At 44.4% G+C, this 16,590-nt stretch overlaps 2 protein-coding genes across 10 annotated transcripts in view; one reads left to right on the forward strand and one right to left on the reverse strand.

Annotated features, from left to right (window-relative positions):
- Bud13 (BUD13 homolog) overlaps positions 1-4,957 on the forward strand; it is a 16,326-nt gene extending 11,369 nt beyond the window's left edge. Inside the window, exon 10 of the mRNA XM_031344018.1 lies at positions 4,580-4,957. Coding sequence (XP_031199878.1) covers positions 4,580-4,673 — 94 coding nt within the window. The 3' untranslated portion in view covers positions 4,674-4,957. The remainder of the gene's footprint in view (positions 1-4,579) is intronic.
- Positions 4,958-8,735: 3,778 nt separating this feature from the next.
- LOC116073550 overlaps positions 8,736-16,590 on the reverse strand; it is a 16,994-nt gene continuing 9,139 nt past the window's right edge. For 8 of the 9 annotated variants that reach the window (XM_031345584.1, XM_031345586.1, XM_031345585.1 and 5 more), the window contains 7 exons: positions 15,457-15,595; positions 14,360-14,510; positions 13,394-13,567; positions 12,191-12,329; positions 11,981-12,099; positions 11,578-11,718; positions 8,736-8,991 (listed from right to left, as the gene is read on the reverse strand). In XM_031345584.1, coding sequence (XP_031201444.1) covers positions 12,044-12,099; positions 12,191-12,329; positions 13,394-13,567; positions 14,360-14,510; positions 15,457-15,595 — 659 coding nt within the window. In that variant the 3' untranslated portion in view covers positions 8,736-8,991; positions 11,578-11,718; positions 11,981-12,043. Of the gene's footprint in view, positions 8,992-11,577; positions 11,719-11,980; positions 12,100-12,190; positions 12,330-13,393; positions 13,568-14,330; positions 14,511-15,456; positions 15,596-16,590 lie in introns of those variants that run through there. The other variant, XM_031345592.1, reaches the window with a different exon arrangement.

Genomic DNA, 16,590 nt, shown 5'->3' on the forward strand with positions numbered 1-16,590 from the left:
TGAGATCTGATGCCCTCTTCTGATGTGTCTGAAGACAGCTACAGTGTACTTACATATAATAAATAAATCTTTTAAAAACAACAACAAAAAAAAAATAGCCAGGCAGTGGTGGCACACGCCTTTGATCCCAGCTCTTGGGAGGCAGAGGCAGGCGGGTTTCTGAGTTTGAAGCCAGCCTGGTCTACAGAGTGAGTTCCAGGATAGCTAGAGCTACACAGAGAAACCCTGTCTCAAAAAAACAAACAAACAAAAAAATTGATTTAGCTTTTTGCAAATATCATTAATGACTAGACTAATAGTAGATATCTGGGTTCTGAATTTGTCTATTGTGAAGTGTTTAGTTGAAATGCAGGAGAACTCCGCCTGCCATGTCACTAGCAGCAAAGGATGGTGTGGCACACAGAAAAACTGTCTCCTTCAAAGCTGTTGTGTGGGTCTAAAGCAACAGAGAGAACTATTAATAGTTTTGCATTAAAATTTGTAATCTTTGTTCTTTTTTTTCCTTTGAGACAGGATCTTTCTGCGTAGTCCTGCCTCACCTGGAACTCTATAGACAGGCTGGTTTTGGACTCGTATCTACCCTACAATTTCTGGGATTAAAGGCATGTGCCGCCACACCTGCATAATTCTTGGTCTTTTTTTTCTCTTTATTTTTTGTGTCTGGGTGTTTTGCCTACATGTAAGTCTGTGCAGGAAGTAATCTTGGCCGCCAGAAGGGGTTGTCAGATCTCTTAAGACTGGAATTACAGTTAGGTGCTAGGAATTGAACTCAGGTCCTCTGGAAGAGCAGTTCCTAAGCCATCTTTCCAGGCATGGTCTTTATTATACTTTACATCTTTTACCAGTGCACACTATGAATCATATATTAGTCATTTGTAACATGTAGGTTTGCAGAGTTTTACACACCTTCCAAATGGTGATGTTTTTACTATACACCATCAGAAAATCACTTGAGTGATAGGTTGAGAAAGTTCTCTGAAATACATGTTGAATATTTTCACATTCTTTTGACTCTCCCTAGTGACTGATACCCTTAATAGACATTGAGCAATTACTTGGGATGATGGTGCTTTTTAAAAATCCCTTAGGCTAAGGTGGCTTGAGAGTTTCCAGAACTGTCCTGATATCTTAGTTGTTTTCTGTCAGTTGCTATTATGTTTCAGCTGCTTTGAGTCCAGAATTCCCATTTGATGGCTTGCTTGTCTCCGCTGAGATTTCCCATCTGCTCACCCATTTAGAGACTGTTTTCTCTTTTTGGAAAATATTTATTAATGGTGTTTTGAAGTTTTGTCTGCTGACTGCAACCCTCGGTTCACCACAGAATTGTTTTTTGTTAATAACCTGTCCTCTGTCTCCCCTCTCTTTTTGGGACAGGGTCACACTCTACAGGCCAATCTGGTTTAGAGCTGGCTATGTATCCCAAACTGATCTTGAACTCAGACTCTCCTATCATAGCCTCCTAACTGTATGTGTGTGATATCGTAACTGGTTAACTTTTTTGAGTTGGTTTATTTGTTAGGTATTTTATTTATGAGTGATACATAGTAGAGATTTGGATCCTGCTGCATTTCTCTGTAGATTTTTGTCTGGAGTGGGAGCGCTAACATCTCAGCTTGGATCTTGTCTCTGGCTCCTGCATTCTGACAGGGCTGGTGTTGGTCCTCTGCACATGAATAGTGAGTCACCAAAGCTTGGTGTGACCTTTGCTGTAGATAACCAGGGTTTATCTGCTTTGGAGTGTCTCTCTCTCAGACTTCTCCTTAATTTTGTAGCTGCTCTTCCCACTGCCACTAACACCTCAAGCCAGTCAGTCTGTGGTTCTGCCTGTGGCCTACTTGAGCTGTGTGGACTGAGAATGTACCCTCTGGCTAACCCATTCTTATTGGATTTTTTCCTGCTTTAGCCCTCACCCATGCCTTAAACTACTATTTATTTTGTCCAGGTTTTATAATTGCTGTTTGAGTGTCAGAATCCACTTTTCACTTATGTCAGCCTGAGGCATTGTCTTCTTCTGTCCTTGAGGCTGCTTCTGGAATCTGACTCTAGTTCTTCCTGAGGTTAACTGTGCTTGCTGGTCACCCTGCAGAATCTTCTGCAGGAGGGTTTCCTGAACTCTCACTTGCCCCATAGCCACAGGCGGATCTTATTATAGTGGTGCCTACCACCAGAGCCAGAGTGCCTGCTGTGCTGTTCATTTCTTTGGCTATATTTGGAGCCCCAAATACACACATTTCTCATACACACACACACACACACACACACACACGCACGCACGCACGCACGCACGCACGCACGCACGCACGAACAATGTTTTGTCTCAAAGGAAAATAAATAAAATAATAAAGTAATAAAAAAGGAAGGGGTGGCAATTCAGAGAGAGAGAAGAAGGTGGGGATAGGAGGAAGGAATTTGAAGTTTGTGGTCTGCTCACCATGTACTTGAACCTCACCCAGAATTGACTTCCATAACAAGCTGTTCCTGTTCTTTGCCCTTCCTGTCTTGGCCCATGTGAGTGCCCTTTCTCTGTTAACCTTCAGTGGTCTTCAGCCCTCCTCCTGGTACCCCTCCCTGCTCACATTCCTGCCCCTTCCTTACCTCTTTCCGAGTCAGGCCTTCAGCCACTGTCTTTGTTTTTTTGGTTTTGTCTTTGTTTTTCGAGACAAGGTTTCTCTGTATAGCCCTGGCTGTCCTGGAACTCACTCTGTAGATCAGGCTGGCCTCGAACTCAGAAATCCACCTGCTTCTGCCTCCCAAGTGCTGGGATTAGAGGCATGTGCCACCACTGCTGGGCCAGCCACTGTCTATATGTGGTTCTAGCTCTGTAGTTGGTCCTCTGCCCTTGTGCACTTGAGGTGCCTCAAGCACAGTTGACACATGGAGAGCATACCCACCTGCGGGTGGCATCTTCACTCATCTGGTCTCTCAGATTACTGACCCTGGCTGTGGCTTGTCAGTTACCCAGTCCTGCTGCTCTTTCCTCTCGATGGCCCCTGTTGCCATCCCTACCTGATCACCTGATCACCTGATCATCTGATCATTGCCTTCATCTGTTGTGCAGGCTGCTGTGCTAGCTTTCTAACTGTACATCTCTGAAATGCAGTTTTTAAGTCCATCTTTCCTAGATGAAATCTGTATTTGTTTGTTTTTACGATGTCCTAAACTCACTGGGATTTGGCCTCTACCTGTCTTTCCAGTGTTGACTTGTGGCCACACCCTTTGTCACACTGTAGGCTCTGCCCACACCAGTGAAACCCCCTGACCTGTCACCCCTTGCTCTTGTTTCTGTCACCAGTCACCCAGGGCTCTTGTTTCTGTGCCTGTGTGTTTGTTGCTTTCAGGCATAGCTTGGGGCCACTCCCACAAAGGAAGGCCTGTGCTTAGTCCTTGATGATCCTTTTACCTTACCATGTGATATTTCCCAACCCCCACTCCCCACCTCCACTTCTGTTTCTTTGATATCCCACACATATTTCTGTTTTTCCTTTTGTCTTTTTTTTTTAATGGAACTTTTAAATTTTGTTTGTTTGTTTGTATGGGTATTTAGCTTTGTGTCTGCACCACCCTTGGGACAAAAGCGGCTTTGGGTTCCCTGGGATAGAGTTACATATGGTAGTGAGCTGACACATGGGTTCTCCAGTGGAGCCCCTGTGTTCTTAACTGTTGAGCCATCTCTTCAGTCCCAGTTTTGTGTGTATGCCTGTGTGTCAGTGTCTGACACACAGAGAAGGTCTTGGATCCCCTGGAGCTAGAGTTAAGGATGATTGTGAGCCTATCCACCTGAGCCATTTTTTCAGCCCTGGCTTTTGCTTTTTAGTTATCGTTTAAATGTGTTGCTTGTCTGAGTTTGTCAGGACAGGTATTGTGTCCTTCATTCTCCTGCCCTGATTCTTTCATAGCACCTAATGTCCAGTGAGAACTCAGTACATATGTAACCAATCGTTAAATTGTGGATATCAGCCATGAATGAGTTGTGCTTTGTTTTTGTACCATGTATTGAACTCATAGCCTGATAGGGGTTCTGCCTCTACCACTGAGTTACATCCCCCGCCTTCATTTTTTTCATTTTTTTGAGGCAAGTCTTCATGCAATTGTCCAGGCTAGCCATGAACTAACTCCATAGCCCATGCAGGCCTTGGATTTGTGATCTTCCTTCCTCGGCCTTTGGAATATCTGGACTTAATACCGAGCTGTGTTGAGTCTTTGTAGAGAATACTGAAGGTTTGAAATAGTTGTCTAAGAGTCTGACAGTTGTCTAATAAGTCTGAACCGGGGCTGAGAAGAGGGTTAATTTGTGTATTTTGTTGCTTTGTTTTTTTTAGCATATGGTTTAAATACTGTCCTATAAGTAGCTTTCCTTTCTTTTTGTTTGTTTGTTTGTTTGTTTGAGAAAGGATTTCTTCTATGTAGCTCTGGCAGTTCTGGAACTCTGTAGTCCAGACTGGCCTCAAACTCAGATCTGCTTGCTTCTGCCTCCTGAGTGCTGGAATCACAGATACATGCCACCACTGCCAGGCTCCTTTCCACTTTTAAAATAAACATTGAGAGTTTTGGCTGACTAGAATTTTTCTTTTGATTGCAGGTCCAATGGCTTTGAACAGAAGCGCTTTGCCAGGCTCGCCAGCAAGAGAGCTGTGGAGGAGCTTGCCTACAAGTGGAGTGTTGAGGACATGTGAACTCCCTGAGGCCCTGTGACCTTCCTGAGGCCCTGTGACCTCCTTGAGGCGGAGTCCTGCTGTAGTGCCGGTAGCACCACCTCATATCCAGCTCTAATGGAGACACAGACCAGCAAGTTGCTGAGAGTATGACCTTTGGACTAGGCACCTAATCTTGGCTGTGCCCTGGTTGTCTGTGGCTGGCTTTGGTAGGACACGGTGGCTTCTTCATCCCAGGATTTGTTCTTTGCCAGTGCTTTCCTCTTTGTTAAAAATAAACACATATTTATTTTTTTATAGTTATTTCCTAACTGGGTATTCTGCTTGGGAAAGAATTCCAGCTAATATCAAACTTCTGGGAGTCTTGGGAGTAGTGAGTGATTGGAGTTTTCACTACTTTAACTGTGTGAGTGAAAGCATTCTTTAAGATTTATTTGTTTATTTTATGTATATGAGTACACTCTGACTGTCTTCAGACACACCAGAAGACGGTGTCAGATCACATTGCAGATGGTTGTGAGCCACCATGTGGTTGCTAGGAATTGAACTTGGGACCTGTGGAAGAGCAGTCAGTGCTCTTACCCGCTGAACCATCTCTCTAGCCTGAGTGAAAGCATTCTGTGAAAATCAGAATTTGGTGTTAAACCAGGTTCAGGAATATTGGACCATATGTGTGATAAGGTAGTGTTACATGTTAGTGGGAAATGTGGCTGCTGAGGCTCAGAAAACTAGGGTATATTGACAAAAATGAAGTGGGATCCCTTTCTCATACCACATCAGCAGTCCTGAAGCAATTAAGGACCCGGGTGAACTGCCCAGTGAAGCTGGAGTATGGCTTAGGTGGGACCCTGGGTTTTTGACCCCCAAACAAGTAATAAAATCTGGTTGGAGCATGATAGTTGTACCACAGTGTGAAGACAGCTCACATAGCAAACCACAAACTGATTGCTCTGTCTGCTGCATAATGCAGGGCTCCCTGTGCAGCAGAGCAGGCCATGTCAGAGTTAAGGATGACTACAGACACGGAGAAGACACTGGCAATGTATAACAGTGAGGGATTGCAGACATAAAGGATTGACTGCGTGACAGAACTCTACAAATCAGGAAGGAAAAGACAAGTGTGAAAATAGAAAAATAGAGAAAATCAAACCTAGATAGCTAGTAAGCACATTGCCTCACTCCCAGTTGACTAAGTGTAAACAAAAACATTTTCTATTCTGCAGCCATTAGCGTGGCAAAAACAGCTCCCATGGAGGAGGAGAACTCCATCTCAGCTGGCCTCTGCTGAGGGATGCAGATGGGGAGGACATCCGGGAAGTAAGGTTGGGAAGTAGTACTGTGTGGTCGTTGAGAGGGGGCACTGGCGCGTGCTGCTAGAAACTGACCCTCAGCTCCATCATTTGTTAACGTGACCTGTGAGCTGTTTAACCTCTCTGAGCCTTAGCTGCTGCTGTGAACAGCACGAGTGCCCACCTCATGTTTACTGTGAGTTTAAAACTGCCTGGCGTATAGTGACTGTCCTCAGCTGTTAGGATCATTGTCTTCATTAGCATCAAGCGTGGTAGGCAGCTTCCATGGTGGCTGTCTGGGTCCCTGCTCTCTGACACTCAAGCTCTTTTGTAGTCTCCTGCCAGAGTGAATAGGACTGGCTTGTGTCATGGATAATATGTGACTATGTGACTTCTGAATGGTCATGAAAGACATGGATACACTCTGCCCTTTCTTGGATGGCTTGGTGTGAAGAAAGATCTCCCTGTTGAACACTCCAGCCCTCAGGGGGTCATGTGGAGAAGACTGAGGCTTTCCCCAGGGCAGCAGTGAGCAGAAGCCAGTTAGGCGTCTACAGCTCTCATCTGTAACTTGACCCAAACCTCCAAGAGTCCCACTAGCTCCAGCTCTGTGACTCATAAAAGCTACGATAATAGATGTTTTATGTTTTCTTTTCTTTTTTTTTTCTTTTTTCTTTTCTTTTTTTTTTTTTTTTTTTTTTTTTTTTTTTTTTTTTTTTTTTTTTTTTTTTTTTTTTTGCTGCAATCACATGAGGTTTATTTGGGATAGGCCGGTACCGGGGTCGATCTCGTGACCATGCTGGCCAGAGGAGTTCGACCCCAAACACAAGAAGTGAGGGGTATTTAAAGGGAAAAACCTCTATGTTTTCTTAAAAGCAGAACAACAAATCCATAACTTTATTGAGTTGAGTTCATTTACAGTCCTTTCAGCATAGAATCAGTGGCTTTTGATACATTATGGAGATGATACATCCTGTGCAGCTGTCAGCATAACGACTTTGAAATATTGTGGATACCAGAAACTTGTGTTTGTTCCTGGTCATTTCCCCCACTGTCTCTGCCCTGGGCAACCCCTGGCCCACTTTCTCCCAAGAAAGATTTGCTGCCTTGAGACTGATGTGAGGTGAGTGCAACTGTCATCTAATCTGGCCTTTTGTGTCTGCCTTCTTTGATGTCACATGTATCTGAGCTCTATCCCCATCTCTTTTTGACTGAATAGTTCCATGTATATGTTCATTATACACATTTCATTCATGATTTGGTGGACACAAATGTTTCCACTCTTGATTGTTATGAATACTGCTGCTATGAATAATTGGTATACAAGGTTTTGGCTGGATGCTTTTATTTTCTCTAGTGGTGTGTGTGTGTGTGTGTGTGTGTGTGTGTAACCATATCCATACACAGACTTAGGAGTGGGGTCATGGAGTCATATGGAACTCTATGTTTTGACTTGTTAAGTAAGTGCCAGGTCTCTTGCCAAGAGTGTATGTATGAGAGTTTTGGCTTCCCTGCAACCTTGTCTGTACTTCTTGTTTTTACTACAGCTGTCCTGGTGGATGGAAGGTTGTAAGTGTGTGATAACTGGTTTCCATAATGGGTGATGATGTTGAGCATCTTTATATATCTTTGTGTTTATTGAGGGACTTCACCCATTTTTCATATATCTGTAAGGACCCTAGATATGTATACACACATGTACATCATATGTGTATAAATATATGTATATGCACATTTTTTTCTTTCTTTTTTTTCTTTTTTTGTAGACAGGGTCTCACTATATAGCTCTGGTTGTCCAGAAAGTTACTATGTAGACCATACTGGCCTCAAACTCACAGAAGTACACCTGTCTCTGCCTACTGAGTGCTGGAATTAAAGGCATGTGCCACCATACTCGGCTTGTACACACTTTCCTGTAGTGAATTATTTCTGGATGGTTGGAGTATTGCTCAGTGGTAGAGTGTTTGCCTAGGCTTTTACCATGTGCACGTCTCAGATTCATTACCACAAACTAAAGAAACAAAGTAGATTTCATATTTTGGTAACTGGTCCCTTAACCAGATACAAGATTTGCAAATATCTTTCTATGAGTTATTGTTATAAGCTGCTACAACCTCTGAAGTAGGTTATTTTCATGGAAGGGGCATCAATTTGTTACAAAGACCCCATGACTATCATCCTAGTACTTGTGAGGTAGATGGAGAAAGACCAGGATCATGGGCCAGCTTGGACCATGGGAGACCCTGTCTTAAAAACAAGCAAACATGTACCTGAGAGTAGTTTCCTGACTGTGTCCTTCAGAGCAACCTGTATGAACTAGCTACATGATGAATATCTCTATGTAGTTTGGATAGCAGGAGTCAAGAAGTAAAGTAATACAGGTACTACTCTTTCTAAGATTTACTTATTTATTTTATGCATGTGAGTACACTATAGCTGTTTTCAGACACACCAGAAGAGGGGACTAGAACCCATTACAGATGGTTGTGAGCCACCATGTGATTTCTTAGAATTGAACTCAAGACCTCTGGAAGAGCAATCAGTGCTCTTAACTGCTAAGCTGTCTCTCTAGCCTGCAGGTATTATTGCTAAGAAAGTTGGTAAAGATATGAATTCTATGACAGAATCTTTTTTTTAAAAAAAAAAGTCAGGGCCAGTGAAATGGCCTGACAACCTGAGTTTGTTCCCTGGGATCCACATGGTGGAAGGAGCCTTCATACACTCACATGTGTACATGTTTGCAAACACAAAATTAAAAGTAAAGGTAATTTAAAAAAGAACAATGAAGACAGAAGCCAGGCCATGGTGACATGTTTGTAACTCCAGAATTTGGGAGACAGAGGCAGGAAGATGGGGGGTTTCAAGGCCAATTTAGGCTACTGTCTCAAAAAACAAAGTCAGTGCTCTTATCCCCAGGGAATAAATGAGGGCCTCTCCCCACCCTGGCCCCTGGGGGAAGTTAGCACAGGCTTCTCACAGCAGCGGTGTTATCCTTGGACTTCCTTCACTTCTGTAAGAAGATTATACCTGTAAATCCCACAGCCAGCAGCCTGGTACCGTGTTATTTAGGAGGGTCAAGGAGGAGAAGGAGGAGGAAAGAGAAAGAACATAATTATGTATATAATCAGCATTTATGATATGAAAAAAATCTACAAGTTAGACTATCACCACTGGACCAGAGCTGCTGGTTTGTTCTCTAAACCACTGTTTGTTTGTTTGTGTTTGTTTGTTTTTTTTTTTTTCAAGACAGGGTTTCTCTGTGTGGCCCTGGCTGTCCTGGAACTCACACTGTAGACCAGGCTGGCCTCGAACTCAGAAATCCACCTGCCTCTGCCTCCCAAGTGCTGGGATTGAAGATGTGAGCCACCACCGGCCAGCTTCTAAACCACTCTTGCTCATCTTGTCCTCTGAGAAGCTGAGGGGCTAGGGATGTACCTCAGTTGCTAGAGTAGCCTATGTTCATCATATAAGCCAGATGTGGCTAATCGCTCATTACTTGGGAGGCATAGGCAGGATGCTCAAAGTTCAAGATTTTCTTAGACTTCGAGATCAGCCTAGAGCTACATGAAACCCTGTCTTTAAAAACACAAAAACCAAAAAACAGCCAAAACAGATTAATGGAAAATATAATGGCAAATCTAGTTTTTAGTTCATACAAATTGCCAGTGCTCCAGCTCTTAGTTTTCTGATGTCCTTTAGTTACTTAAGATGTTAAGCTTAGCCGGGTGGTGGTGGTGCATGCCTTTAATCCCAGCACTTGGGAGGAAGAGGCAGGCGGATTTCTGAGTTCGAAGCCAGCCTGGTCTACAGAGTGAGTTCCAGGACAGCCAGGGCTATACAGAGAAACCCTGTCTCGAAAAACCAAAAAAAAAAAGAAAAAAGAAAAAAAGAAAAAAGATGTTAAGCTTAGAGGAAAGAACACATTATATGCTGTCTCTACAAATACCTTTAAGTGTAAAATTACCCTCTGCCCCTAAAAATGAAAAAAACCTCTAAGACCAGGAAGATGGTGCAGTGAAAAAGGTACTTGCTGCTAAGTCAGATGACCAGAGTTCAATCCCCCAGTTCCACATGGTGGAGGGAAAGAACCGACTCCTGCAAGTTGTCCTCGGACCTCCTTATAAGCAACATGGCATTGCACCCCACCTACCCACACACAACAAAGAAATAGAGGTATGATTGTAAAAATTGTTTTAAAAGGTGTTAAAACGCCTCCAAGGGACTCCAGGAGGCATCTTCAGGCTGCCAATCCAGCCCCTTTCCTTGGACACAGGTGGAAGTGAGCACATTCAACTCCTCGCCCTTCTGTACAGGGTCTTCTCGATGGACGGGTTCACGTTCTAACTGCAGTTTTAAGAGCCTCACAATTTCTTAGGGGTTTATTATGTTTTCAAGCAGATATTAAAGTGTATCAAGAGAATAAGGATTCTATTCTGGGTGGGCTCTGTGCCTGTTGACCTTGATTAAGATGTATACCGTTTCTCTGCCTTAGGAGAATAATAAGAGACCACTGTCTGCCTTGCTTGCAGCTGGCTGTCATTCCCAGGGCTGGTCACTAGAGGGCAGTATGGCATGCCTTTTCTCAATTGAGATTAGCAGTGCTGTGGTCTGCATAAACTTCAAAATATTGGGTATAGTGGTGCACACCTTTAATCCCAGTTTTTGCAAGGCAGAAGCAGGTGGATCTCTGTGAGTTTGAGGCCTGTCTAGTCTACACAGTGAGTTGCAGGAAAGCTAGGGCTATGTATAGAGACACTGTCTTAATGAAAATAAAAGGAGGGTAGGTGGGGGGCTTGCACAGTTCCAAGGGTGAGGAGGCTAAGTTCATTTCCTAACCCTTGACTTCACAACCACACCTGAGATCGTATTTTCAAGACAGTCGCTTAGTAGTTAGATTTTGATCAGAATCTTTTTTGGGTTTGGGGGACCTTTTTGTACCTAGAAGACATTTAAAATAATTTTTTTATTGTTATCCTGTGAGAGTGTGTGTGTGTGTGTGTGTGTGTGTGTGTGTGTGTGTGAGAGAGAGAGAGAGAGAGAGAGAGAGAGAGAGAGAGAGAGAGAGAGAGAGAGAGAGAGAGAGAATGCAGGTATGGACACGGCATGCATATATGTGGAGACCAGAGGACAATTTTGTGAAGTCAGGTCTCTCCACCATGGGTTACAGGGCTCAAACTTAGGTCCCCAGATGTGTGCAGCCAAGCACCTTCACGCCGGAGTCCCCTCACCCCCATTGTTTTTTCCTTCTCATAAAATTAAGACTCCTTTGTCCTCTACTTCATCTTGTGCCTTCTCCTCTACACTCAGGTTTAGGCCTTTTTTTTTTTTTAAATTTTATTTTATTTTGTTTGAGACAGTTTCACTGTGTAGCCCAGGCTGGCCTTGGAATCACAGTAATCCTCCCTCAGCCTCCCAAACACTGGAATTATAAACCACTACCACACTGATTTAAACAATGAACCACAGAGCTATGTGTGGTAAAAAGGGTTACGGTGTGTGGGTTTTTAAATCTCTGTTTAAAAAGAGAAACAGAACAGGAACAACCACTCCAGTGGCTTCAACAGAGTACAGTCCATGGGTAGGGCTGACTTGCCAAGCCTGCGTGCTTTGCCTCACTGATTACAAAAATGACTGACCTTTCTTCTCAGGTCTTCTGGAACACGATTGCCCTTCTGGGACCATGGAACGGTATTCCTTCCCAAAGAAACAATTCATCCTTGTTCTGCTAGCATCCCAAGACATTGCACAAGTAGCAGCAATTGGTCTGAAAGCTGAGTCTAGGACGAGGTGGTTATTTTAAAGACTTGTGTTTGTTTGCTTGCCTGCCTTCCACCCTCCCTCCCTCTGTCCCTCCCTCCCTCCCCGACCCCCTCCCTCTCTTCAAAGCTCGCCAGGCTTTCTTCAAACTCCTAAGTAATCCAGGGATCCTCCTGCCTCTGCCTCAAGTGCTGTAATTACAGTTATGTCCCATGGTGCCTGGGATTTCTGTCTGTGTGACAGGGTCTCACACTGCAACCCACGCTGCGGTCTAGAACTTACAGCAGTCCTGCCTCAGCAGAGTGCTGGGATTATAGGCTTCTGTTGTGGTTTCCCAGAATTCATTCAGGCAGTCCTTTTCTCGAGCTGTTCTCTTTGTGAGGCCGAATTCTGGAGCTGACCTGGGAAAGCAGGCAGAGAGATTATGGGTCCAAGATGGAGCTGAGTCACTGGGATACTTTGCCTGGGCATGACTGGGTCTCACCCTCATACCTGGTTGATTTTTCTTACTCAGTCGAGAATGTGTTTGTCTCAGGTTGGATGCAACTGTTCTGGGGCTTACAAACTTCACTCTTTCAGAAAACAAGGGCATGTATGTGACCTTCGTGCTGACTTGATCCTCAAATGGCGCCTGTGAACCCAAAGACTGAGTCAGCTGATAAAGGACTAACTCTCCTCCTCTGCATCACAGTCTGAGCCCATTTGTTAGTTAAGAAACCACAAGGGCAGGCTGGAGAGATGGCTCAGTGGTTAAGAGCACTGAGTGCTCTTCCGAAGGTCCTGAGTTCAAATCCCAGTAACCACATGGTGGCTCCCAACCATCCTTAACAGGATCAGATGCCCTCTTCTGGACAGCTACAGTGTACTTACATATAATAAATAAATTAAATATTTTTATTTATTTATTTATTTATTAGATTTATTTATTGTGATATTTATTTATGGTGTTGTGAGCCACCATGTGGTTGGTGGGATTTGAACTCATGACCTTCTGAAGAGCAGTCGGTGCTCTTCCCTGCTGAGCCATCTCACCAGCCCAATAAATTAAATCTTAAAAAAAAAAAAAAAAAAGAAACCACCAGGGCTTTATTCTGCCCCAGGTAAAAATAGGATCTCTAGGGCTGGACAGATGCTCAGTGGTTGAGAGTGGTTGTGTCTTTTGCAGGGGACGTGAGCTTAGGTCCCAGCACCCACACTGAACAGCTTACAAACCATCCAACTCCAGTTCCTGGGGATCAGACATCTCTGGCCTCTGAGGTCACCTGCATTCAAATGTACATATTCTCACACAGACACATAGACACATACATGTGTAACAAATAATAATAATAATAATAATAATAATAATAATAGATATAAAAATGGGATCTCTAGTGCTTAGTAAGCAGGGTTAGGAAGTAGTCTTGTTCAAAATTGCTCTGATGGCAAGTGAGATATTAGGTCAGTTGGTAAAGCCACCTACCTGGTGATGGGTGTAGAGATATGGTTCAGTGGTTAAGCGCACTGGCTGTCAGCTCACAAATGTCTGTAAGTCCAGTTCCTGGTGATTTGCGCCTCTCCTGGCCTCCACAGGCACCAGGCACACATTGCACAGACACACGTGCAGGCAAAACACCCATGCATATAAAATAAAATAATAATACACAAAATATGTATTTTTTTAAAGATTAACTTCAACTGCTTTGCAGTTCCTACCAGGAGCTTTTCGTTGTTTCCAAAGCGCCCTCGGGACTGAGCTCTCCAATCTTGGAAGAATTGCTTGCCAGTCAGTTCGGAGTGTAATCTGCCTTGGAGGGTCCCAGATGTGTTGGGGGGACACCTACTCTTCACTTTTTTCTCCAGGGGCTTGAGAGGTGGCAGAGAGGTTATCTAGGAAAGAGTGACAACTTTAACTACACTTGTCAGCTGGGCAGCACGGAGTGGTTGTAGACTAGAGAAAGCCAGAAATGTTTTTCTGCATTTCCCAAGATAATCAAAGTAGTGGCAGGCCCCACTGTTCTCTTTTCCCTGTAGGAGGAATTAGGACCCTACCCTTCCCAGATAGGGTCTCTCTGTGTAGCCCTGGCTGTCCTGGTACACACTCTGTAGACCAGGCTGGTGTCAAACTCACAGAGATCTGCCCGTCAAGTTCTGGAATTAAAGGGGCGTACCATCACTACTTGGCTTTTTTTTTTTTAAGATTTATTTTATTTATTTTATGTATATGAGTACACTGTAGCTGTTCAGATGGCTGTGGCCTGCTCGCTCTGGCCCTGCTTGCTCCAGTGTAATTCACTGTAGCTGTCTTTAAATGCACCAGAAGAGGGTGTAAGATCTCATTATGGGTGGTTGTGAGCCACCATGTGGTTGCTGGGATCCGAACTCAGGACCTTTGAAAGAGCAGTCAGTGCTCTTACCTGCTGAGCCATCTCACCAGCCCCCCCCCTTTTTTTTTACAGTATCTTGTAGCTTAAGCAAGCCAACACATAGCCAAGGATGACTTTGAACTTCTGACCCTCCTGCTTCTACCTTCCAAGTGCTGAGACCACAGACACTCACCACTATACCCAGTTTTTATAGTACTGGAAATGGAACCTAGGGCTTCATGCTTGTTAAATAAACACTCTGCCATTTTAGCCCCAGCCCAGGTTACCTCTTGATAGGAAAGCTTGAGCACTTTACCCTGGCTGTTGTAGCTTCATTAAACTTGGCAGTTCTCTTTGTCCCCACAAAGGCTATCCCATGCTTTGTCTGGCCCATCTCCTGATGTGCATGGGTCATAGAGGAAGCAGGTACCATTTCCTTTTCCTTTGACACATGCTGGATGGATGGGCTGCACAGGGAACAAAAGAGTCTACTGGTGGTGATTTCTCCCTCCCCTGAGCCAGCCCAGGTGACCTAAACAGAAGGGCTCCATGTCATGCGCTTGCCTCCTTGCCTTCTGTGTGTGGGTCTGCCTAAATGAAACAATATATTTTCAGGTACTTTCAAGTGAAAATTTCTTTATTGCTTCTCTAGAAAGGAAAAATTAAATTTATTTTATGTTTCTTTTTCATATTTCTCAGTTATCGTGCTGTAATTTAGCAGAGAAATCGGGTCACCTGCTGCCACAGGATAGGACCACAGGGAACGTACTATCTCCCCCACCCCCAGCTGCCAGGGGCTGTAGCTTGAGACTGGGGGTTTGGAAAAAAAAAAAAAAACAGGAGCTTGGAAGTTTGTTTGGAAGTTTGCAACTTCTTTTGTCACTAGGCTTGTGCCCGCATGGCTTTGAGATAGACATTATCTCCTTGATCTACAGCTGTAGGACATTTGCAAGGCACATGGTAGTGTCTCGGGGTTCAAGTTGGGCTTCCTAACTGGATAGGGATGAAGTGAAGGACTATCTGGGGCCATAGAGGGCCATAGCAGGTCAAAGATATTCTGTACTCCTGTGAGACGGTATGCCTTGGCCTTCCTAGCTTGCATGGGGGGACTTATGTCTTCCAAGAATGCACAGGGGACAGGGCTGACCTTGAACTTAGGATCCTCACTCCCCTACCAGTTTGTCCTTACTCAAATCTCAGGTGATGTCAAAGGTCAGGTTAAAGTAGAACTAGAGGGAAGTCTAAGATTCCTGAAGAATGAGCCCTTTGCTCTACTAGTTGTTTCTATGAGATGACAGGTGGTGGACTTCGGATAGTACCAGTGCCTTGGGAAATAGGCCCCGCCTTTCCTTACTCCCGCCCACACAGCCCTGCCTCCTGGGCTTGGGTTAGGTCTCAGCTCTGCCTACTCACATGACTCCCTGACTGCTCTTGTCTAGACCAGGGAAGAGGGCATGACTCCATACTAGGGCTTGGGTGTCCTGGTCCTGGCTGTCATACTCCATATGTCTCAGCTGTCCTCTTGGTGTTGTTCTTCTGCCCTGGATGTAACCTGGAAGTATTGTGTTTGTAGCTGAGGATGGACTTGAACTTCTGTTCTTCCCTCTTCTACCTCTCAAGAGTTGGGATGACAGGTGTGCATCACCATGCCTGCTTTATGCAATGCCGGGTCTGGCATGGCCCTAGTGGGGACAGAATGACATGGTTCCTGCCCCTGGGACGTGGCCAGCGGGCATGGGCCTCCACGAGTGTTGGTGGCTACTGTGGACGTAAGGCTTATTTGTATAATACTGTACATACTTTACCCTCCTCCAGCCAGGAATGCCCTCCTTGTTAAAGTTAATGACTCCATGGCAATCAGAGACAGCTTGAGTCCAGGAGGCAAAGGTGTGGCTAGTGTCAGCAAAATGGTGAACACTGGGACCTTTAGGACAGCCCTTAAGGCTGGGTTCAAAAACACATCATTTCTCAAAAAGTAAGGATGCAATATAAATTATATGAGGGGCTTCATGAATCTAAAGGAACAAAAGCAGCTGCGCTGTGAGCCAGCTTGTCAGAAAAAAGACAGGGAAAGAGAGATTTAGGGAGTGGTGATCACAGGAGATTCCACCCAGTACATTTTTTGGTTTGTGCTTACAAGGGCAGACAGATCCTGAGTTCAAGGTCAGCCTGGGACAGAGCAGCTAATTTAGGTCTAAGTGTAGTAGAAATGGTAATTTCAGGATTGGGTTCCACTCAACTAGTTTATGCTAGTCTGTGCTTAACAGAGGCAAGCAGATCTCTGAATTCTTTCGAGATGTTAAAAGAAAATGTGTGCTTGCTGTCTCCTAAGAATTTAGGGACTAGGGTTATGGGATGACGGTTTATAGGATAATCCAAAGGAAACCTGGTGTAAATAACTGTGTTGCTATGAAAGATTAAAGACTGGGCTTATGATATGCAAGAGAGGAGCTATCTAGTCTAGAGAATATTTTAGAATAGCAAGAGAGAACTGTCTTGTAGCTGCAGAGAGAGAGAGAGGGAGAGAGAGGGGGAGAGGGAGGGAGG

The sequence above is a fragment of the Mastomys coucha genome, unplaced genomic scaffold, assembly GCF_008632895.1.
Source record: "Mastomys coucha isolate ucsf_1 unplaced genomic scaffold, UCSF_Mcou_1 pScaffold23, whole genome shotgun sequence".
Taxonomy (NCBI): Eukaryota; Metazoa; Chordata; class Mammalia; order Rodentia; family Muridae; genus Mastomys; species Mastomys coucha.